Consider the following 26,423-nt stretch of genomic DNA (forward strand, 5'->3'; position numbering starts at 1 on the left):
CTTAAGTCTTTTTCATTTCACTGAAAAGTTTGGTGAGATTTCACAAATATTTAGACCAAAACTTTTCACTGAAATTGTGGTGGGATCTCACTAAAATTTCACTGAAATATTTGTAAGGGTTCACAAAAAATTTAACTAAAACTTTTGTGAGATCTCACTAAAATTTTAATCATTATATAGTATTTTACTGAAGTTTCAGTAGTTTTTCAGACATTTCAGGTTTCAAATTAATAATGGGTATGAATTAAACAGGACTTTATTAACCAAAGTGATAATAAGTGTGCATGAAAAAAATATACAGATGTTGTACATGTGTAATTATATGATATCCAAGGCAAGAGATATGGGAGTTTATAATAATGATAAAAATAATAATAATAATAATAATAATAATAATAATAATTATAATAATGACTTTTTTTTAGAGAAGGTAACTCAGTTAGTTACAGAGCTAATTACCTTGAGGCCTTTTATCTGTTATGTACAATATATACAGTATATACAACATAATGTCAAGAATCTGGCTTGACACGAAATAAGTGATTTTAAAAATCAAAGTATCAAGCCTGGAACATATGCACAGGCATCTGTGAACACATAAACATATATAAAATATAATCTGCATTGAAAAATTCAACTGTGAAAATAATGCAAAATTACAGAAAAGCATCCATTTGAGACATTGATTATGAAAAGAAGAAATGCTAGGAGCCTGTCTTATGTCACTTGTACTGCAGACTTGAATTTTTATTAATGTACAAACTATGATGCTGTTTGTTGTGGTCTCTTGAATTAGTCCTTGTTCCATAAGCAGTCGTGACAAACATTTATCTTGATATAATTACTCTTATTTTACAATGAATTCTAACACACCCAGAATATTTTGATAATATGCACAATAATATCTCACAATATTAAAAGATGTTTCTACTTGTGAGCCAAGAAAATTCCACAAAGATATGACTATCTTTGATAGACATGGATATTTGGCAACAATAACTACCAGTGATCTATACATTGTCCCTCCTTAAATTCATTCTGGAAGTTAATGAGTTTTGAGTTAAATAACTTCGAAATCATCCTGGTTCAATTCCATGTCCTATTCAGCACATTAGCTGCTACTGTAAAGCTCTTTATGGCACAAAAAGCAAAATGTTAGTCCTGGCGTTAAGTTTTCATACAGATTGACCAATTACGTTCCAATCGACTTTGCATTCAAGCTATTCTCTTTGCCGCACATTTTTCAAAGGTTATTCAATCTAGTATCCCGCTTGAAAATTTGAATTGCCATGTTTAGCAAGCATGCTCATCAGTTTCCATTATGCAACAATTCACTGGGGAAGTACAAAACTTTGACCAATCAGAAAGCTCTTTACAGCGATCATCTTTTAAATAATAAACAAAACAAATATTTATTAGAAAGCTCATTGTGGAATGGGACCAGATAGAACATTATTAAAAAATGTTTCGGAAACAATATTAAAAAAGGGTCCATATAGAGGAAAATCAGATTCAGGTCAGGAGAAAAGCGAAATTCTGTTTTAAAACAGAAAACAAGAAAACTTATTTGAGGGCAGTTAAATCCAGTTGAAGTTAAACAAAAATACAACAACAATAAAAACAAAAATTTTGAAAAAGAAATATGTGGAAAGAAGTTATTGTGCCCAAAATAAACAATAAAATTACAACTGTCAGAAACAGGAAATATAAATGCTGCTGAAAATCATTCAAATTGTACAAGAAACAAAAAATGAATTTTATTATATCTTATTGATATTTTTTATTGAAATGTCAGTGATATTACAATCACAAAATATCACTATATTTTCATAATTTTCGACAGACCTCAGTGAAATTTCAATCATAAATTCCCATTGATATTTTCAGAAATGTTGGCAGTCAGTGAAATTTCAGTCACAAAATTTCACTGATATTTTTTAGAAATTTTGGTAAAATCTCCAAACATACCATAATTTTAGTGAAAAAGGAAATTTGAGTGAATGTCAAAAAATGTTCACTGTGATTTTGCTGAAATTTCAATCACATTTTCACTAAGGTATGATTTTGTAGAGTATATTTTAATAGGAAGCCAAAACGAATATTTTTCATAGTAAACATCAGATGAAGCCAAAAAACCACCATGCACCAAATTTTCTAAGTCCAAAGATTCATCTATGCTTGTACTACCAGATATTAATATTCTGATCATTTTTACATTTTATCTACCTTTTTGGTCATGTCTTTGCCTGTTTTTAAATATTTGTGGAAATAAATTAAAGAAAACTGAAGTATACATGTACTCGAACTCCCACCAGTATTTCTATTTGAATCAGATAGTTTAGGTTATTAATTCTTCACAGAGTATTTTCCATAATACTGTAAAATAGTACATCAGCCTGCTTTCCATATGGAAAAAAGTGCTTATGGATTAAAGTTGGGTTAAAGTGCAACTTAAAGTGAAAATGTCATATTTTGTTGGAGTGTTCATGGCTTCAATGGCAGCTGACTCTGAATACAGGAGGGGCATATCTTCCTTGAGATTGGACCCTAGGCATAAAGCATCAGACAGTCCATTGTCTTTTTAGCACTGTAAGGAAACAGACTTTTCACCTATTACAATATTGTACTGCTTGAGTTAAAAGTTACTTCCCACAGTATGGGCCAGAATGTCTTATTTGACTATTTGGGCATATTTTGTTATTTAGGGACTTGTTTAGCTTAGGTGTAGAATTCAGCATTGAAATATGTTATGTTAGCAGTGCCTGATCATTGTGGTATGATAATGAAAATTTCTTTCTCAGACATTTTTGTTAGCGGGAAGGAAGAGGAAGAAAAGTAAAACATCCAATTACCTCGTATCCACTGATCCCACAGATCTATCCAGAGGTGGGGAAGCCTATATAGGCAAATTAAGGTAAGGGTCATTTTGAAGCTGTTACCAGTGTTAAGTCCAAGCCATCGTTACTTGTTTCAGGTTTGTTGTAACCAAATACGCTAAATAGCAACAGTTTTTAAGTTATCTAATTAAATAGATGTATGCTTTGAACTACAGTGATCTGTCATTAGATATATATAGAAACATTCCATAGTTTCCTAGATACTAATCTTTAATTGGAAACAATATGAAGGCAATAAACCAATCTAATAACCTACTTTTATAGAGATATTCTTTCAAATGTTTAAGGATTTAATCACACTTTCTTGACAATGTAATAAGTAGGGCACAGTGACAGCTAAGTTACTAAACTATTTAGCAGTCAGACTAAATAATCTGAGTTTTAGACACCCTGTTCATAATTGTTAGTCTTGTTACATTTAATGGAAATCAAAGGGAGAATTCTTAAAATTGAGAGCAGGGTATAGATTAAGAATGAATCAGATCCCTTTAAACTGACTAGTAATTTAAAGAGACCATAGATTATGAATGAATTAATTCTCTTAAACTGACCAGTAAGTTAAAAAGAGTATAGATTATGAATGAATGAATTCCCTTTAAGTTACTAGTCAGTTTTCTAATGGGTTTGTTTGTTAAAAATGTAATGTTACTAACCTTTCCAAGGAAAATACCCAGCATCATTTGCTTGCATTATCATACATTTCCACTTGGTCTGTCAACCACAAAATATAAACACTGAAGAAATTAAATTATCTGTTTTTGCTGCAGTCCTGTAAAGAGTTGTAGCAGTGAAAAATAAACCTTCTTAAGATTTTTTGAAAATCCAGATTTAGTTTGTGATTCAATGTCGAAAGAGCAGGAATTTTATGTGTCTACTCAAGACAATCAATACAATCATATGAAGTGTTGTATTCAAGTTTCCTGTATTCCTGCATATTGTATTATCTATTTTAGGTCAAATCTTCTTGGTACCCAATTTACTCTGTTTGATCATGGTGATAACCCAAAGAAAGGAATGGACAGTGCAAGGAAAGAACTAATAGGCATTGTATATGTAAGTACTAGTTAATGACATATCATTTTCTTTTGTTGGCTGTAACATCACTTTTAACACATTATTGGCCATATTATGCCCAGGAAATGGGGAGCTAAGTGCCTTTCCCAAGGACATGTCAAGGTTGCTGGCCTAGGTTGATATTGAACCAGCACCCCTTGGATTTCAAGATGAATCTACACCAGCTGGGCAGCAGTGGCTGCCTGACCCAAGTATATCTGCCATATTCTTAAAACATTCATAGTATGAAACTCAAACTTTGTAATTTACAGTACACTGGTCACTCACTTTAAATTAACTCAATACAGTACAGTCCTTAGTACAGATGTTGTCATGGGGCCCATTTTTGGGATGACTAGTTTTGATATTAAACCTACCTCAGTATATCTTGTTACAGTAGTTTTGAAATTCAAACAACCTCAGTAGGCAGTTAGGCAGTACCAGTTACTGTAGGTAGCAATTGACAATACTACCTGTGTTGATCCATAGTGGACAGCCACACCTGGCTTCCTCTGTAAAGTACCCCCCCCTACTAGCCTTTGAGAGCAGATAGCAACATCTGTGTGGACAGTATTGGACATCAGTTCAGATACAGTAGGACCTTATTGCCAGCCATTGTATATGGACTTGTCTCCAGACATCTAGATATTGTAATGCCATTTGATTCACAAAGCCTGGACAAGAAAGTGAGGGTGAATTGCTACGGCTTTCCTTCACTTAAATTCAGCTTGCATGCAGATCATGATCTCATCCATCCCCCACCCCCACCAAATAAATTACATTCCTGTGGTAGTGGGCCAACAGAAAAGCAACAGGTGTGGATACACTGGGAGCTGTAGCTGCAGACCTGTGCACATGGAGGTCAGGGCATAGGGTCACTTTTCACTGGAATAAACTTGCAGTGGAATTCAACAGCTCTATTTAGCATCACATTTCTTACCCCATTTGCATGAGGAATGGGATAGTTAAGGGGCCATAAACAGTGCCTGCATCGCCATACCCTAGTCAGTACACCATACAAAATGTTGATCCCAACTTAACAGTTAAAAATCATTCTAGAAGACATAGGTGACACCACTCACCATTGGTGCCTAAAAATGCATGCACAGTAATAGACAATACATCAAGAGATAGACCAGAGAGATAAGAAAAAGCTCTATTTTTTAGAGAGCTGACCAGAATCAGCATCCAGATAGTTACCTGAACTACGTAGCTGAAGAATGACAACTCACTGAAGTAGGAGCTCCTTATGCCATCTTTTGAAGTGGTTGAAGTAAGGAAGAACAACATAAGTTGGTGTTGGATACAGCATAAAATCACAGCTGGTTGGTAAACTCACAAAGCTTCAAAAGGGCATGAATGACAGACTCATCCAAATGAGACTACCACTGTCTGTAAAAAGACAAACAACTGTCATCACTGCGTATGCACCAATCATGACCAACTCAGATGAGTTCAAGGACAATTTTGTTAAAACCTCGGGTCTCTATTGTAGAAGCGCTGAAGGCAGATAAGCTTATTACCCATAGTGACATCAGTGTTAGAATTTGTAGAGATCACCAAACATGGCTTGGCATCATCATCAAAAGTGGCCTTTGCAAATGCAACAACAGACTTCCTCTACTAAGTAAATGCCCTGAACATGATCTCTTTGTTACCAACACAGTGTACAGCCTGCCAAACTATAACAAGTTGTCTTGGATGGACCCATGCTGCAAGCACTGGCATCTTATTGACTTTGTCATCATTAGTAGAAGATACAGGCAGGATGCTAAAGTGAGAAAGGCCATGAGAAGTGTAGAATGCTGAAGAAAAAGAACTGAAGATGGGGAAAGTCTTGAAAGTTGTAATAGTGTATGTATTATAGATGCAAGAAATTATATAAAAATGAAACTTTTGGGACATTCAACCTGGGTGCCAGTGTGAGGATTCTAAGAACATTCTAGAATATTTTGTTGTTGTTGTTGTAGTGTTTAATGCCATATTTCAGCAGAAGATAGGCTATACATGGCAGCCAGTATAACTGGTGGAGAAAGAACCCTGGAAAACCCTGGGAAGAACCACATACCCATGAGAAGCTATTGGCAAGCTTTCTCACATACCAACGTTAGCAGAGCCTGACACTCGATTCCATGCAGACAGAGGTAACAGTCTAGAATATATGGAAGGTATTGATATATGTTAGTGAAATGGGTGATAGAAAGTGTTAAAATCTGACTTGAAAATCATCAAGCTGTTGGTCTTAAATATGGGCAGAAGATATTGCTTTGAGCAGTCAAATGCAACATTACTTGTGAGATGTAATTTCTGATGGCTGATAGTGAAAACTCAGCCTCAGGTGTACACTGAAGATAGTCAAACCTGCTATAGTGACTGCCTGTATATGAGGAACACCACTGTATTAAAGGCCAAGTTCTCTAGTTTGTGTTCGTATGTATTCCTTTTCAAACTTTCCTGTATTTATTATCAAGACCATCTACTAATAAAGGCCTCTTTTAATTGGACACCTGTGATAGTGATCAGGTTTATCCATGTTTTCATGTAAATTATATTTTAAATACATCACGTAACTCGTGGAGAAACATTTTAAAATATAGCCCAAGTGTAAAAGTAAGGCATAACTGTTAATGTCTTAGATTCTAAATCTTTATAAAAGTTTGCCTCAGAGAAATCCAGAACTTCTTTAATATGATGTTATTGGGTTTGTTTGTAATTATGTTTTACATTTTGCAGGAAACAAATGTCCTGGGGTTCAAAGGTCCAAGAAAAATGACAGTTATTATACCTGGAATGAACCTGGACCATGAACGAGTAGACGTCAAACCACGAGGGGTATGCTTATATATACTTTTTGTTTCTTCTACTGAAATTTTCCCTTTTGTGTTTCATATATGTATATTTTCTTGTTTGGTAGGATTTCAGTCCCTCTTTATCTGTGACACATTATTCATTATATGTTACCTAAATTTTTGCTAATATATCACTGATAATAGTAACAAACTTGTTCTTAGTAGAATATGTCAAGGGATGCAACTCAAAAATAGAAAGATGATTAGGTTTATATTGGTTATCTCCTGTATGTTTTTCTTTTTCACGGATGGTTATAAACCTTCCAGTCAATAACTCAGTGTGCATATTTGGGTACAGAAACATAGACTTAAGCAAGGGCATGAGTTTTTTTTTACATCTGGTAAATTGAGAAGTGGCTGGACATCAGTAGGTTGAAGGAGAATGTGTGTAAAGGTTTGACAACTCATTATAATGAAGTTCTTCACTTTTCTGTATAAATTACCTTTATGTTCATGATAACCAAAAGATGTTTCAACACATACGACATGTTTACCAGCAAAAACATTGTGTATTATGTCATTACTTTTTTAGTGTGAATGTGGATAGATTCTAGTGCAATTGTTGATCAAGATTCAAATTTCCACGCACTAACCACTGTTTTTGACATTAAAAAGAACAATATATCAAGGTTCAATATACCGATTCTGGCCATGATCTTTATTCATGGTCAGTAAATACAGGCCTGTTAGGGGGTATTTTTTATGAGACTAAATGGAATCAACACTTACCTGCACATTATAAGCAGGTTCGTAAGTCATGTTATCCAAGTGCACTAAATTAAGGAGTGATGTATGTACCATAGAACGCCCTATGACGTGATAATTGGGGTTAAAAAAAATTGGATCACGTTAATAGCAGAGTCGTGTTAATGTGGGGTTTTACAGTATTTTACTTTTTTCAGAGAACAACGCATTGGCACCCACGTTTATTCATGTCTAATGTATATCATGAATAAGGTATCAACACCATTTACTACTGTGCCGTCGTGGCATGCAGTTCATCCATAATGCATGTAATTCCATTGAAAAATTGCACAGATTTAAAATATTCAATAATTTTATCACAGATAATTGTCTGAATTCAATGTCTAATATATAGCATGAACAGAGTATTAACACCGTTTACTTAACATCTGATATCGTACCGTCATGCATGCAGTTAATCCATAATATATGTAATTCCTTTGCAAAAATTGCATACATATTTAAATTATTCAGTAATTTTGTCACAGATCATTATGTGTTTGAATTCAGTTGGAAAAATTAACAGCAAAATTAGCTTAAGAAAGACAAAACACGTGTACAGTTCATTATTACGTTTCAGGGTCTATGAATGGTATCTGTACAGATTTCATACTGCTAAAACTTTCACACATGCGTTTCCATGTACCATTATGCATTGTAAATTTTCAATAATTAACACTTGTATGCATATTCATTTGAACGACTGCAGCAAGAATAATTAACAAACAACACATGCTTTCGGCATAGATATATAACTTTTACTTAAGATTTTGTGACTATCGAAAGAAACATGTGAAAAATACTTTTATACAGATTTTTAAGCTAAATGCATGTACAGTGTGACCCCGCTATAACACGGTAGTTGGGAGCCATAACACCCGACAGCGTTATATACCGAACCGTGTTATATGCAGCCAAGTCAGTTAGCTGAAGAAAATGTACCCCACCCCCAAAAATGGGGGGGGGGAATGCAGGCGGTAAAATACATGCTTCGTCGGCACAGTTAACATCTTGAATTGATGCAGATTAAATGAGAAATACACCTGTAGTGAAAACAGAGAAGACATAATATAATAGTTTACTTTATTTAGAGAACCATGAATTGGTACATATACGTGAATCCTGTTTATATACAGATGTCTAATGTATAGCATGAATAGTGTATCAACACCGTGTACTCATCTGCGAACCTCATCATATACATTGAATCCACAATACAAGTGATTCCATCGAAAATATGCACACACAGCTTTAAAATATTCATTAATTTTGTAACAGGTCATATTGGCCTGAATTCAGTGGAAAAACGTAGCACAATCACATAATGAATGATGAAGCACATTTACATTAAAGTACGTTCCAAGTCGGTAAAAGTTAGTTTGCGTTTTAAGCCGCCATTGGCGTAAACTTTTTCCCTACAAAAAGGAAACTTTCACAGCACTATTAATGTGTTCCAGTCACATTGGAAAAAGCAAAAATCAATCAGATTCCATCACTTTTAAGTTTGATACTAACTTCCTTTGAAGAAAAGTTCTTTGCTGTTATTGAAAGATTGTAGTCGGCTTTCTTTGATGAAGGGTGCATGCGCTATTGAAGTCACCGCTAAAGGAGAGCTTTGGAGAACCAAACGAATGCCCATTTCTTATTGTGACGTCAACATCAAATAATTGTATTGCATGATTGAGACTGGTATTTTTTCCATTTGCTGAGTACGTTTTCATAGCAGTCAGTGCTTCAAAGGTAATATGTTTCCTTTGAAATTTCAGCAAACTATTTTATATGGGTACATTTTTAAAAAGGAATTGGCCATCATTTAGACTATCATAGTTACTGTCCCTCCATGCCTACTGAATAAACCAATAAGTAACATTTTTTTTATTTTTTTTTTAAATTTTAAATTTGTGGTAACAGCGTGATGCTGAATTCCACGCATGCATCTGAAAATTAACAAAGGGTCAATGGACGATAGAGACGCAGGTGTTCTGATGGCAGAAATTTTTACAGAAAACGTGAGCGTTCTGAAGGATTTAATTCTGAGTGAAATGAAGAGGAATTTTACTTACCATCTACATAAAAATGTCAGTGTTTGTAAATATGTTAATTACTAGCGAGCAGCCGAAAATCCGATGAAAGATAGATTACGAGACAATGCCTCGTCCGGTTGATCTCCTTTACCAGAAATGTCAACAACAAAAAAGCGGATATTTCACAACATACAGAACTCATGCTAGATACCAGGATAAGCGGATTATGATATAACAATGCACTGTTTAGATGGTTTATCAGTATGGACAAAGAATTTGCTTATGTAACAATATATATATATTTCAGTGCATTTTATATCCAGTTTGCGGCTTCCTTTCATGGAGCCTCTGAATTTCTGCATGTCAAACCAATGGTTGTATATAAAAGTTTAAACAGCCAACAATGTCGCACACACACACCTATTATATTGATGCTGTTGTGGCAGCAGTATTTGTGAATTGATATTTGTTTGTGGAAATGCCAGTATTGTTATACATATTGGTGTGTTATTTTTAAACACATATGAAAACAATATTTCCATTTTTATTCTATTCTGTCTCTCTCATCTTATACTTTATTTTCCATCATCTACAGTGTCACAAAATTAATGTCTAGAACCACTTACATATTTTGTCTCATTAAAAAATGATTGAAATACTGTCCCAGTCTCTAGCATGTCACATGCCATTCAACACTATGTCAATTAAACATTCCAAAACATAATGCTGGATAGAAGTTTAACTACCTGATTAATTTTTAACTGTGCAAAAAAGTGGGATAATGAAAAATTATTTATTAGGGTGAATTGGATCATAATTTATTTAACACTTTTTTCCAGGACCATGATGGTTTGATAGAGAGATGGAAGAGGAAAAATATGGAAAATATCTTAGAGTTGCACAATAAAAGCCCTGTGTGGAATGATGGTAAAGAACTTTCTTTTACTGGAAAATGTAGAAGTAAAATGTAGAACAGTTCTTTCCCAGTATGTTAAGTAACATTCATCCATTTCTGGTAAGGTCAAACAATATAATAAAAAGCCACTTTCAAATCATAAAATTATCTCTTTTGTGTAAGAGAATATCAGTAAGGGAATCATATAAGGTAATCAGGTAGTATCATCAAGTAAGGTAATTATGATAATCAGGTAAGGTAATTAAGTAAGGTGTAAGATAATCAAGTACAGCAATCATGTAAGGTAATCAAGTACAGTAATCAAGGTAATTAGGTAAGGTAATCAAGTAAGGTAATCAGGTATGGTAATCAAGTAACGTAATCAAGATAATTTGTTAAGGTAATCAATTAAGGTAATCAAGTAACATAATCAAATAAAGTGATAAAGTAAGGTAATCAAGAAACTTAATCAAGTAAGGTAATCAAAGTAACCAGGTAAGGTAATCAAGGTAGTCAAGTAAGGTAATCAAGGTAGTCAAGTAAGGTAATCAAGTATGGTAATCAGGGTAATCAAGTGAGGTGGTATGCATGTTAGGAAGAAGAATATTACTATGATAGATAATAGTTCTTTTCTTTTTAAAATAGATTTAAAATAATTTATTTCATAAAAGTGATGAAAAAATGTAATTTTTTAAAATTCTATAATTGTTTCATTAATTTTAATAAGTATGCACTATAGATGAAATACTTTTCAAGCCACATATTTGGCTGAAGTGAAATATATAGAGGATATAAAACACTTTGGTTTCATGGGACCGGTTTCAAATTCTGTGGTTTTGGTTTTTAAAAAGTACATGTTCAAGGGTACCTAATTTTGTGGATATATCATTTAAAAACACAAAACTCAAAATACCCAGATGCATATGTCTCTGTATAAGTTTACTAGTATACTTATATTCATTTCCATGCAAGTGTGATCAAAAAGGTTTAATCCATATGGCAGTAATTAAGTAATTAAGTTATTCATTGCTTACATATGGTGTAAATGCAGAGATCTGAAATAAAATGCTGGCTTCTTTTTGCACACATGTTTGAGCTGAAACATTGAATACATACCACTATTGTAATCTTAAACAGTTAGGTTCTCAGATGTTCTTAAGGCCCACTATCAAAGCATAAAGTTCTAAACAATTAAGGATTATGTGGTTGACCAAATCTAAACATGACAAATGGGAACCCCTTGTTGTTGGAAGACATTGACCTTGTACAAAATTGAATCTGTAAAATTTGGTTGAATGGTGGTGTTATTTAATGCACATATTGTGATGACTGATGCAGAATGTATTGTTACAAAGTATGTATTCATGAGTGGTATTCAGTACTGATTGATCAGTTGAATGAACTGGAGGACAGTAGAAATGTACATTCAAGTGAGGACTTGGTTGACCTGAAATCTTTCACCCTTAGGCCAGAATTAATGCAAGGTGTCTTATTTGCACACGTTGCATAAAAGTACATAAGAGAAACCTGGTTGAAATGGACTTTGAGAAAACGGAACTAATCTGCCAATTATTCATTTAGCAGCTCTTTGTATTATGTGCTTTGAGAAATAAAGAAGGACACAGATGGCAAGTAAATCTGCTTTTAGTATTGTACTCAACATCAGTTATGCTGCCAGGGTGTACAGTTGCGTGAATTGCAAAACAATTTGTACAGATTTGTGCACTTAGAGAGCACTGATGAATGAGAACTACCACAAATTAGTTTAAAATTGCACATATGAAAATATATTCTGTGCAGTATATTTTATTTAAACGTTCACCCTTAAAGTGCTTATTGCGACTGTTCAAGTCATACCAATAGAGGTATCATATCACTTTTCTTGGCATCTTTCTTTTGTCAGGTAGGTAACTGTTTACACATAAGGATTCTTCAGTTTGACATAAGTCATTGCTAAGTTAAATTTGACTGGTACATTGAGCCCTGTAACAAGCATTATGTTATAGTTTAAGCCTCGTATGAAGGACATTTTACAAATGCATGTTTAAAATATGGGCTACTTAGAAAACCCAAAATGGCTGATTTTTAGCAGTTCATCTTAAGATGAAGATTTTGTTCAGCATACACTGACTGATGATAGTGATGATGACAATGATTTCTAAAGTTATGAAGTGTATCCAATTATTGGCGCTGGGAAAGTGTTAATGGAGATTCCAGTGAGTGATTTTGAGCCCCAAAATGGTGTTAAATACAAGTATGATATACATGCTGGACAGACAAAAGCAGACAACATGCCAGTCCACCCCTCCTTTTTTAGTGACATTTCAAAGAACAGGCAGAATACCAAGCCTAATTAAAATACAGAAAATTTAAAAGTAGAGTGCAATTTTCATTTCCCCCAACCCAAGTGTTAGGTAAATATTGAACTATGGCCGTTCCCTCCTGTTTTGTCTACTGTCCCTTACTTTGGCAAAAGTGGAGAAGCTGTCCTAATTAGAAAAAATCCTGTCATCATCTCTGCATCAGGTAGAGTCATTGCAGTCTTGTGCAAGTTTTCATGTTCATGAAATTTTGCATTTGAATTAAATTTTTAATTACTTTCAGTGTTCTCTTCATGCATGTACTTAGTCTAATGTTTTTTTTGTATATTTCACATTCTCAGCACAATAAATAGCCACAGTATTAAAATAATGGAAGAGACATATGATGCTTTCATGTCAGAGTGGGTGGGGTGAATGTCAGCCTGGTTGATATTTCATTGTGACTTTAAATTCATAGTCTGGCTTAACAATCTAAACCACAAATATTGGAATCCCACAATTTTAATTGTTTCACAGTACCATTCATGGATCAGTTTTTATTATGCTTGATTGTGAATGTTGTTGATGTGCAGATATAAAGCAAGAGTAGGTAAATGAATTTTCAATGTTATCCTAATTGTTCTCAATAGATCCTTTTCCTCTTCAGAAACTCAGTCATATGTCCTGAACTTCCATGGCCGAGTAACACAAGCTTCAGTGAAAAATTTCCAGATTGTCCATGACAATGACAGTAAGTTTAGATGACTTTGTGGCATTATTAGACAATGTTTTCTAATTATTTTTTATTTATTATTTTCACATTTAGCATCACAGCCTAATACACTACCATTATTTATTACATTCTTGGACATCATGTTTCTCAGAACATTTTGATTTAATTTCTGTTACCTAATTAGTGTGTATTTCAGAGGTTTGTTATAATTTTCCTTTCTTACAACATTTAATGGGTTGTTGCATTTATTTTGTGAGGTCTGCCTGTGAAAATTAGCTAAATTGTTACATTTTTATCACCAGATGTGCTAAACTCAGACAAACAAAGGTAGGCATTTAAATAAGAAAGGTGCAACAACTAAGGAGCTGGGTAACAAAAGTTTACAATCAGATATCATTCGTAATTGGTAAATAACAAAGGCCTAACAAAGTTATCTAGTAATAAAGGCATGTTAATCACACTTCATTCATAATTGGAACTTTCAGATAACGTGTTGCTGATGTAGTGCAATAAAAGGATGAAAGAAATATTTTTGATTTTTTTTACTTTTTTGAATAAATAATATAGAAATAACTAATTATTATATGCTCATTTTTTCCCCTGTTAACTCTACATTGTCAGAATTGTGCAGTATTACCCAATACTGAACCTGCGCGCCAATACACACATAGCATTCATGTGCATAAAGAAACTACTTTCTGTTGTAAACAAACAATGGACTTTTGATTTGTAAACAAATCATGTACACTCGCTTAAGAGGTGCTTTACATTGTGATTGTTTCAATTTGTTTCTGAATGAACTAATACAGATGTTTCGTGGACTGCCACATACCAGCTGCTTTGGCACATTCCACGTTGATACATTGTTTTGGATTGAGGCTAACAACAGTATACAACAGACGCAAGATAAGGTCCTTACAAATAACCTACAAGTGACAAGGCATATACTGTCTTCTTTAGCTGGTGATAAGAATGGCAAAAGAAATATACTTACTGTTTTACATCCTGAATTTCCTCAAAATCTACTTTCTTAGTTCTGCAAATCCGAATTACATGAGCCATGTCATAAGTTCTCAGTCTTGTTTACACATTATGAAATTGTACTGTAATTTCAATGATAAGTGCAATTACATACTCCTTACTGCACTCAAAATGAAATAAGCATTAAATTCCATAGCATCTTTTTGATAATTGCAATTGAAAGACTTCATATTTTTCCCACATTATGATTTCAAACATTCAATGACAGAAACATAAACACATTTGCAGATGTCAACATGCTTCCCCCTAGCTTCTTCAATCCCATGTATTTCATGTGGAATTGTCACATACAAATCCAGTCCATAATCACAAAATTTCATCGAATTGAAAACAATACCAAAATCTATTCATTTCAGATCAAATGGAAAAGTTGTTGCATTGCACATTCATTCACAATATGACTCCAGATTTCAATTTTAACTAGATACGCCATTTTCTTTGAAAGTTATGTTGAGCCCGCGACTAAGTTCAAATTTATCGGGGTGGAGTTATGTGCACAGTAATAATGTTGTTTTTGTGTAATGATGAATATGCACTTGTGTATTTAGTTTGTAATATGACATACATTCATTTGCATTGTTTCTTGTAGTGTATTTTGTTTATATAATTAAGCCTTAGGTAGAATAAGAAAATGAGCATATAATAAAAAGGTTACTGCATTTGTATGGGAAAATATCTTGTTTTGTTGGATGGATATACTGCACTCCCAAGATCATGCAGTATTCCATCCCAAAAAATCGTTCATATTTTCCCATACAAATGCAGTAACCAATAATTCTTTATTTGTATGTTGACTATGGTGTGCATGCCCAAACTAAGTCTGACTCGTGCATTCATTTTCAATTCTGACCATTGTTGTTGTTGTTATACTGTTTAATGCCATTTTTCAGCACAAGATAGGCTATATTGGTAGCCAGTATAAATGGTGGAGGAAGAATCCGGGAAAACCCCGGAAAGAACCACCGACCCACGAGAAGCTACCGGCAAGCTTTCTCACATGCCCACATTTACCGAGCCCATGACTCAAACCCATGCAGACAGAGGTGAGATGGCAGTGATCCATAATGGTGAGCACTTTAGACCACTCAACCACTCGAAGCCCCTCTGACTATTGTGAAAATAGCTGAAAATTTGCTGTTCAGATAAAGAAAAATGTCTCTTTAGACATCAAGCTTCAATACAAGGAATATAAGCATTGCATTCAAGAAAATTGAATGTGAAATACATGTTTTGTCTGCAATCAATATCAGACATTAGATGGTTCCAACAAGCTCATTGTGACAATGCAGATATTGTTTAATAAAAACTTTGAGTTCCTGCCTAAAAGATTTTTTCCATTTATTTTACTTTCGCGTTGATACATATTCAGTTTACCTTAAACAAGGAATAATGATCTTGGTGAAAATACTTTGTGTTTTCTCAAATTCTGAACATGTTTCCAGTGTTGATATTTATACTGTACATATCAGATTTTCAATCAGGCAACTAAATTAATTTAATTTACAATAAAAACTACAAGCAGTATGCATCTTGTCAGTGAGAAAATCAGGAAAATTTTGCTTGCAAAAATTATGTTTTCAAGAAATTTAGCAAAAATTTAATATTGCAGAAATATTCACAATGGCAGCATTTTTTTCTTCAGTGGACTACATCGTGATGCAGTTTGGAAGAGTTGCAGAGGATGTGTTTACGATGGACTACAATTATCCGATGTGTGCTGTGCAAGCATTTGGAGTGGCACTTAGTAGCTTTGATAGCAAGCTAGCATGTGAATAAGAATTCAGAGTCAAGACAAGCTTTTAATTCATGGGAGTAAATTTGAAGAATGTTTCACGATTAGTGAAGGGAGATAACCCAAAGAGCAAAAATAAATATTAATGGGGATATAACCCAAAGATTACTCCAGTTTATTAGTCACACTCATTATGACCATCGTAAATCCCAATTTTTCTATATCAGTGAGAAGTCAGTATTGTGCATAGAATGTTTTGTTGTGTACTTATTGTTTTCAAGGAGGGGCAATGTGATCCATTGTATACAAGATTTACTATATAATAATTTTACAGTGACCTTCATAAAATATACATTTTTGAAGAAATTTCCACAGCAACAAAAGGACAGTTTCCTGAGAGTCTGCTCATCTGAAATGCTAATTGATTGTAGCTTTTTCTTCCTGTGATAAGAGGTGCATCTTTTTATATAATAATAAGTGTATTGCAAATACATTAAGGTGTGTGTGTGTGTTTTCTTAGGTTGTTACTACATAATTAGCAATTAAAGTTGCATATCTGAATGTGCAATGAAACAGTAATGTAACATTTGAAACCTGTGTTTTTCTTCCTGTGTTTGAAGATAATTTATTGTTATTCTATGAGAGTGCCAACAAAACAAGATGATTTGGGGGTTTACCGTAAGATTTTCTTGAAAGAAGTAGATCACTATCACATTATCCAGTGATTTTATTCACAACTCTAATTTATATTGCAAATATAATTATTTGTGATGATTTTATGGAATGATTTCCTCAAAACAGTATGGTTTGGTTTCATTTTTATTATTTATATAATTAATTTTACAGACAGTTAGATCTCAGCTTAGTGTCTGTGTAGAAAATCATGTTTCAAAACAAGGCTGTACTTCATAATCTTATGATAATATCAGTATGAAATACCAATTAAAAAAAATATAGTTCCGTCTAGTGTGCACAACAGTGGGTAAAAACATGAATATTTTAATTGCACAAGTCATATGACAGTATTTCTTTTTATAAATGCTGTTTGGTCAAAATTATGTATAAAATCCGCATTCAGTTGTTAATTTGTATGAATAAATAGACCTTTAAAGATCTTAAAAATGTTGATTTTGACCTTTTATTTCATTTTCAGTTTATTGAACTTTGATGATTGAATGATTCAGAATATTGGTAGCAAATTGGACTAAAATCACACTTCTGAGCACAATCCTGACCTTTGTTGTTGACCTAGAAATGGATGCTTCACTGTGTGCATTTCTGAAATGTCGGATGGTATTGTAAATGTTTTTGGTAATTATGTACAGGTTATGTACAAGCCTAAAAGTGAGGGCCTCAAGCTAATGAGGAGTCTAGCTCAACGTTTTACTCAATTTGCTTCACACAAGTTGCTAAAGGCTGGTTATGACAGACACAACTATGTTACATATTGCAGACACAACTATGTTACATATTGCAGACACAACCATGTTACATATTGCAGACACAACTACGTTACATATTGCAGACACAACCATGTTTCACAATGTAATTGGCTTCTTTTTAGGTCAGTTATGCCAGTAAGATATTGACCACTTGTGTACAGTTGTCACAGATAAAGTTATTATGAGGGATTGCCAAGATTGCTTGGTGTCTTTTTAACTTCAGTGCTTGAGATATCAATTTTCTCATCCCAGATTCTGGCAGTATTCATTCCACACTCACCCCCACACACTATTTATTCCACACACACAGATTATTCATTCCCCACCCCATCCCTTATTTTGTTATTTAGCTTTTTTCATTGCCCCACTCTTTCTACAGAGTTTCTACATTTGTGTGGAGAGATATCAACATCACTGAATGTATGTTTAATTAGATGTTAATTATTTATCATTGTTTTTCCCAGTGACATCTTAGTATTAAGCTATTGTTAAGTGGGAATGCCACTTCTTGATTAATATTAATATTAATATTTGCCTAAATATATGCTAATGTAAATTTGTTATATTTTGCTTAGTATTTGTCCAATGAAAAGTCAGTTAATGTGCATCATAGTCCTTGTTAATCTGTTTATCTTTTTCGTGGCATTACAAATCATTTAAGCTTTCATGATTGATGTACAATTTAATAATCTATTACATTTGTACACAAAACGTTGTGCTACAAATCCAAAACAAGTGATAATTTTGTAAGTCTTTCAGGAAACAATAACACTCCAGCATCTAAGGAAATCCATACAGTCATAGGTATTAAAAGTCATCCAGATTTAAAGAGTTTTCATTGTAATGAAAGTTTTAAAATAAACTTAGACAGATTACTGCCATGGTGCATTATTTTCATTCATGGTAGAGTTTAAACTGTATTTTAATTACAATCAGTCATAGGAATTGTAACCCATTTATTCCTTTCCCTGAAGGTAACTATTACTCAAGTAACTTGATTATTCATCACAGAACTACCTTTTTATGAACTCCTTAGAATATAAGATTGTTAAAACTGATGTGGTAAGGATGACCCTGACTAACAAGTGTGTCAGAACTGTTGTATCAGGGGTGAGCATTGCTAGCAAGGATGTCAAAACCAATGTATCATGTATAAGCATGGCTAGCAAGGGTGTCAAAACCAATGTATCCAGTATAAGCATGGCTAGCAAGGGTGTCAAAACTGATGTCAGGTATAAGCATGGCTAGCAAGGGTGTAAAAACTGATGTGTCAGGTATAAGCATGGCTAGCAAGGATCTCAGAACTAATGCATAAGGGGTAAGCGTGGCAATCACAGGTGTCAGAACCAATGTATCATGGGTGAGCATGGCTAGCATGGTTGTCAAAACCAATGTATCTATGGTGAGCATGACTGTCATGTGTGTCAAAACCAATGTATCAGGGGTGAGCATGGATAGCATGGTTGTCAAAACCAATGTATCTGTGGTGAACATGATTGGCATGTGTGTCAAAACCAATGTATCAGGGGTCAGCATGGCTAGCAGGAGTGTCAAAACTGATGTGTTAGGGGTGAGTGTGGCTAGAGATGGTGTCACAACTGATGCTACAAATTATTCTACAGTAGAACCTCATGTTTCCAAATTTCTCTTCATCTGAACACACTGCAATACTTATAGTACACCTTAACTACATATAGGTCTCCATATTGTGCAAAAATGTTTTAAACATTATCATTTTAGTTGGAACTCAGGTTTATCCAAACATTATGGAAATTGTGTAAGTGCAGTACATGGATGAAGATGTTCCCTATCATTTTTGGAAAATCCTTTTTGCAATCCCATCCCCCCTTTTTTGACCCTGGAACTGGCCACACAAAATAGCTGATGCCACACAACTTTGCATTTTGAATAATTAGTGTTATGGTTGATTATGAATTGTATTTTCCATTAAGTATTACTCCTTGTACATGTTACAAAACTTAAACTAAGTGATTCATTTGCTATTTATATAGTAAATAAAATATGTGTAAACTAAATCAAATACATGAATCAGTTTAAAGATGTAGTTTTAGTTTTACATTTTAACAGTCTTTTTTAAATGCAAAAGTACTGCACTCTCCATGTGCAGGGAATGTTTGCTACACTACCAGTGGTCAGGAACTTTAATGGCATTCTATTCTGTTGTGAAGTGAAATGCTAAGTTATATGATAGTATAATCACAATCATGTTTATTACATATAGATGTGATAACATCAGGTTGCCATTATTTACAATATTATTTACTCCATTATTATTACGTAAGAAAGGAAATAGGATTTAATTTTCCATGGTTTGATCCAGTAACTGACAAAAAGCTTTCAGAATAGTCAGGCAAAGATGTGATAGAAACATGTGCTTTTTTTCTGACCTTCTATTCATTTTTGTCTTGCTTGCATTAACCAATGGCAGTAAATAGGTATAACTTACTGGAAAGACCTAGGATTTGTTATTGTCAACAGTGTTAAGACTGGGTTTTGTGTCTAGAAGGTTTTGCAAGTCATGTATACATATAGGATGGTAAATAATAGCATTGTTTGCAGAACAGACACTGGAAACTTTCTTAGAGTTATCATTTAAGATTGCCTATTTAAAGAGAGGATCTTGTGTGAGTGTTCACTTGATATGAAACTTATGAAACAAGTTGAAAAATATTATATGCCACAAGTTATTTTCATGTATATTTTATTGTTTAAAGAGTTTCATAACTTTAATATAAAATTACCACAATTTTAAGATTCTGTATATCCTATAACATTGAGGACTTTGATATTGTGTGATATTGCTGAATGTTACACCTCAGAGTAGGAAATGATTTTTATGATATGATGTTACAATGCCGATCAAGGTTAGCACTATCTGAACTTTTAATATATGCTATCATAAGGTCAGTAAAAAATTACATATCTATATAGGATTTCATTTAATTCTTCAAACAAAATGAAAAAGAAGCTGTATTGCTCTACTGAAAAGAAATGAAACCAGTCCACAATAATTGATGTATACATTGGTTGGGTAATAAGAATTATAAAAGTATTAACATCTTACATGGGGACCATTTTAAAGTCTTATATGTAAATATTTAAATATATGTTGATATTATATGTCTGATATACCAGTATATACATATATCTAATGACTTGTGGAGTTCATTCAGCTTTTTTATAACAAGATTGTTGATAGGGACCAGTAATACAGTGTTCTTTTGTACACTTTATTCAATTTTATTCAATGCTGTTCAGTGGCAAGTTACTTTCCATTCTTATCCACCAGGTATATATATATATATATATATATATATATATATATATATATATATATACTATCATAGATAAAATATTTTTATTTCCACAGCATAACTCCCAAATGTTTCAAGATGTTTAAACAAAACTTGGTGCATAGAGGTGCCTTTGAATCCTGAATATTTTGTATTCAGAATTTGTTATGTTACCATGGAAAGAAAGTGTAGCATAAGCAATTATAAATTAAGAGTGCCTGACCATAAACAGGACAACCAGTGCAATGTCTTTGCTAGATGAATCTTGTTCATAAAGATAGCCACTTTGATTTAGATTTCAAATTGTACACAAATGTTTTTGTATCATCACTAGTTAATTATTATTGTTTGACTTTTAAATATATTGCAAGAAGTCATTGTCACGATGTACCATATACATCAATACCTAATTTAATGTTAAATATTACAAGTGTTATATTTCAGCATGATAACACAAACAAGTTTATGGGTTATATCTAAGGCATCTGAATACACCACAAGTCATATCAATGAATTTTGATATCTACTGAGCAAAGCAATGGAGTAATTTACCTATAATACATGCAAACTCTATGAAAACTTGTTAATTTATTCTGAAGTTTGCTCTCAGTTTATGCAATGTAGAATAATTAGCTCATTTATTAAATTTCAAATACAATTTCCAAACTTTTGTATCCGAATGGATAAATCAAGAGCAGTGCCATCTAGATGACATGGTATGAGATTATCAGATGGATTCACAATGTGTAAATTTTTCCTATTGAATTTAAAATAGCTTTGCTCTGTAACAGTTGTAGCTTCCTTCATTGTTCCTTTAATTGTACACTTACAGGCTGACTATATATTCAGTTTTTTCCACTTCATATAAATTTTATCACATCATATTCTGTCGTTAAAATAGGAAACCTCTCAATGTACCATGTGTAGTTGCTTATATGTTAAAATCAGCATCTGCGAACTGCACAGACCTAGACCTGCTATTGCATAATGTGCTAGCAGACCTGGGTCTGTACATTTTTGTTAGGAGTAATCAGTAGAATAAACAAGTAGACCCTGATCTGTCAGTACATTATTCAGCAGAAGATAAGGGTCTATGTTGTTTGCAGTTTAACTTGGGTTATAAGCAAGTACATGTGGTAAGTTTGCCAAAAGAGCTCATTTTTCTTTTGCAACATTGTTGTGCAAGCATTAAGAAAACTAGGTGACTAAATATTTTTATTACACAACAAGGCTGCAGTCAAGTTAGAATTTTTCATCTTACTTTGATTTGGGATCCTCACTTTGATTTGGGATCCTCATTGGATTCTAACCCTGTTTACAGATGACTAAATAATATTTTCATATTGCTAAAATTTTAACCAAAATATTCAATTATCACAAATATTTTGAATTTTTAAAACAACCTTATACATCTCTATGCGAAGATGATTGTATCCCCCTTCCACTTCAAGTAAATGGCTTTGTGAACATTAATCCTGTGCCATGAATTTGGTAATTATGACTGGCTTCATCCATATGCTTATTTGGAAAATTCTGTTTTTGAGAAGAGGTGAATACCATAGAAGCAACCCAGATTGCTGAATAGTCACTTTGGAATGGTATGGAACAGTTCATTCTATGACCAAAAATAGAACTAATGAGGACTGACTGTAATCACCAAACATCTAAGTCACCGGGATTAAGATGTAGCACATTATTTACAAATGCAAAATATCAGAAAGAATTTAATCCTTTTCATGTCAATTTTTGGAATATTGTGCTTTTACTTAGGTACATGTTGATAGGGGTACAAGTCACTGAGGTCCCCAGATAAAACTATTGATGGTATAATGGGATGACTTTTGATTGTTTGGATTTTTATTAACACTTTTAACATTATTGGTTATACCATAACAAAGAAATGAGAGATACATGCCTTTCCCGATGACATATAGAGGCTGTCATCTCAGTCTGGCCTGGATGGGTGTCAAACATGTGACCTATGGATTTTGAGCTCTACACTCTGCTAACTGAATTATTGCAGATAATTGACTGAAAGCTCAACATTAGAGAGTAGTTATCAGCGTGAAACGTTTCTTTATTTTTCTTATCACTATATATAATACTGACATGATGTTGTTTTAGCTGTTTGATTTTTGTACCTAGAAGTTATTTGAATGTGCACTTCACCCAAAAAGTTTCTTTCAATTTCTGTGAACTCATCTTTATATACATTTATATATCATGATATGTTCTTAGTGTATTAAAGCTTTGTACAATGAAGCTGTGAAACAATAGTCTGTCATACCGAATGAAAAAAGGTGAAAAGCTAAGTTTATTCTGAATTAAGTGTTAACTTAACTGTAAAAATAGTCAGAATATTAAGAATTGAATAAAATGTTATCCCCTCAGATGTGAGCATTTATATAAGCTGTTTGCCAATCCATGCCCAAACAGTATGGCATATTTAGGTATAAAGTAGACATCAGAAAAAAATGTTCTATTGTATCTATATGTGCTGATCTTGATGTTGAACAGTTCTCAGTTTATATATTTTGAAATATAAAATACAGCAGTGCAGGTCAAATTATATTACCTGAACTAAAACTTCCTGAAAACATGGCTGTTGTACCTTTGCCATATCCTACAGAGGGATGTATTGTTTCAGCATTGTACATCTTTCTGGTTAGTTTTGTATTTATTGTCTCCTTACAGTAATGTCATTTTCTCCAAGAGAATTTTTGAAACATCTAACCGCTTGCCACTGGTGGCTCTGCTGGCATAATTGACAAAGGTTTCTGTTAATTCTAGATATACATGTACAGTGTTAGTGCCACTCTTAATTCTATGTGTTTGTGTGGGTTTTTGCACATACTGTTGTAAAGCTTATAAATTTTGTTCATTTTGTATTACACTGCATACCACCACTGTTAAGTTACAATTTCATAGCCTCAGGGTTCCATTCCTGCCGATGCTGATACCGTCCTGTTTTTGTTTTATTTTGTGCTCATACCATTTACAATTGGCTTTACATAGAGAGTAATTATTATATATACATATGATTTACAATGATTGATTAATGTACATCAGTAGCCAGAACCTTGATTTACCTGGTGATATACTGTTTATACCCTGCTTTTAATACAGTCTACAAAGGGAAGTATTTGGAGCTTAACCTTGCTTCCACCAGGAAAAAAAATTACCCTGGACTAGCTTTATCAAGAATCCAACCATTTTAATTCCACCAAAAATGCCTTAAAGTTAACCTTTGACTTTAAATATTGGATTGGTCAGTTTGCGGTCATACTAGACCTCAAGCCAGTCAGATTTCTGCATTCTCAATTTAATTTGAAGTCCAAGCTAAAGATCTTTTGGTGAAATCCAGGTCAGTTTGATCCAGTTTAAAGCCAAACTTAAATTGACCAACTAAAGTATTAAATTCACACTTAACTTTAAGACCTAATTTTGGTGTTAAATTCACACTTAACTTTAGTAATTTTAATATTTTATATTACAGTCATACAATAAATACCACATATACTCACTTATGTATAAGTCAGGCCCAACTGCAAACTATATAGACTCTGATCCGCTCTCATATATTGAACTGGCAGATCTGAGTCAATGCATTGTGGCAAGAGTAATCATTAGAACACATAATATTGACCTTAATCTGCTGGCACATTATATGTGATGGCAGATTCAAGTCTGTGTTGTTGGGTCCAACTTGCTGGCAAGTATGACTGGTATGCTATTCTTTCAAAAAGTATATGCCTTGGCAGATAAGTGAATTTTAATTACATCTTTTTCTTTCTTTGTACATTTTATAAAGAAGGATGACCAATACAAAAATAGTAGGCACTGAGTTAGTTTTGAAATTTGTATACATTTATGCTAGTCTTACAAGTTAGGGTATACAGTATATATATCACCTGGGAGATATTTTACAAGTTCATCTAGTTTTTGTAATGATTGTTTGTGTGTCTGTCTGAATCACAGGAATCACAATAAAAATGAATATGACATCATGTAAAGTGATTTTCTTGTCCATCCTATGCTTATCCACCTGTGTATCTTCTCATTTAGCTAAGATGCCAATATATATGCTTTGTAAGGGTTTATTTCCAGCTCTACTCAGAATAAATGAATGTCCATCAGGTGATTCATCACTTGGGGAGAATTAGCATCTCAGTTATAATGAATCTATATTTTTATTTAAATAATAGATGGATAGATAAATGAAATCCATCTAAACCTAATGAACAGTACTGCCCATATTCAGGTATTTAAAAGGAAATAAATTATGTATCCATTGTGCATTTTTAATGGCCTTATAAACATCATTTTGCTAAGCAATATTTACTGTCAAAAAGCCCATGTTGTACAGAAATTTCTTTGAAGTATTATAATGCATTAATATTTCTGAGTTAATTGTAACACATCTAAAACTTTTGAACTATGATCGTCTTGCCTGTTTTAGGATAAGAGAGACTGAAAGCATCTTTGGTGTAAACAATTTTTGAAGTCTTGGTTGAAATTGTTCTGTGTTCTTAAGACCCATGGCCATTGCTGTCACACTTGGACTGTTTGGAGAAACGCTAAGCACTGTCCTTTCATGTCCATATACCAATACCATTCCATTAATCCTGAGACAAACTCTAGCTTATTTGAAAACCTTGGTAAATTTGTTGATTTAAATTTTCCAATATTGTAATAAGTTTTAAACCCAGAAAGGAAAGTCATCATACTTGAAGCATAACATTGGGAAGATCTCAGCAGCCCTGGTGGCTCAGTGGTTAGAGTAATGGATTTACAACCACAAAGGGTATGGGTTAGAATCCAGCCATTGGATTAGTCTTGGTCAGCTACTCCTGTGTGTCCTTAGCATAGCCCTTTACTCCAGTTGCCTCAGCACTTTATGACTTGTGTTGCTGTTCTGTAAAATATGAAATCAACCAAGAACCAAACCCTGACTCCATGGCTCATAGGTGGCAAGGTCAAGACGATTAAGAAAATGTTGGGTTGATGTTGGGGGTGGTGTTGGTTTTGCATGATCATTAGCCCCACATCCTAGTTGATACAGCAATGATACTTTTCCTGTAAATTAATAATCATGTGTTCTTAACTTAATTCTAACTCTCGGGGGAAATAAAAGTTTTAATTAAAAAATTTTTAAAGTTTATTGCATGTACAGGGGAGGGGGTGATACAAGTGCATGATACAAGTAGTAAGATGACTGGCATTGCCCAACAAACTGCTTTCAGCTACTAAGATTTACACTGAACCACTTTCAGCTACAATGGGGTTTTACCCTTGAAAATATGTAATTATGTGCACCGAAAATGATGGGCAGTCCTCAATGATCTCACAACCTACTATTTCTGCTACTTTGGCTATTGTAAATTTAGTCTACAAATAAA

At 33.4% G+C, this 26,423-nt stretch overlaps 1 protein-coding gene across 9 annotated transcripts in view; it reads left to right on the forward strand.

Annotated features, from left to right (window-relative positions):
• Positions 1-25,031, forward strand: part of LOC149786729 (tubby-related protein 3-like) — a 165,388-nt gene extending 140,357 nt beyond the window's left edge. For 8 of the 9 annotated variants that reach the window (XM_089977229.1, XM_089977226.1, XM_089977228.1 and 5 more), the window contains 6 exons: positions 2,802-2,914; positions 3,851-3,950; positions 6,684-6,782; positions 10,407-10,494; positions 13,430-13,513; positions 16,179-25,031. In XM_089977229.1, the coding sequence (XP_089833355.1) occupies positions 2,802-2,914; positions 3,851-3,950; positions 6,684-6,782; positions 10,407-10,494; positions 13,430-13,513; positions 16,179-16,312 (618 nt within the window). In that variant the 3' untranslated portion in view covers positions 16,313-25,031. The remainder of the gene's footprint in view (positions 1-2,801; positions 2,915-3,850; positions 3,951-6,683; positions 6,783-10,406; positions 10,495-13,429; positions 13,514-16,178) is intronic. The other variant, XR_016425023.1, reaches the window with a different exon arrangement.
• Positions 25,032-26,423: the final 1,392 nt, after the last annotated feature.

This window comes from Sinohyriopsis cumingii, chromosome 12 (genome assembly GCF_028554795.1).
Source record: "Sinohyriopsis cumingii isolate HCF-2022 chromosome 12, ASM2855479v2, whole genome shotgun sequence".
In the NCBI taxonomy this organism is placed as follows: Eukaryota; Metazoa; Mollusca; class Bivalvia; order Unionida; family Unionidae; genus Sinohyriopsis; species Sinohyriopsis cumingii.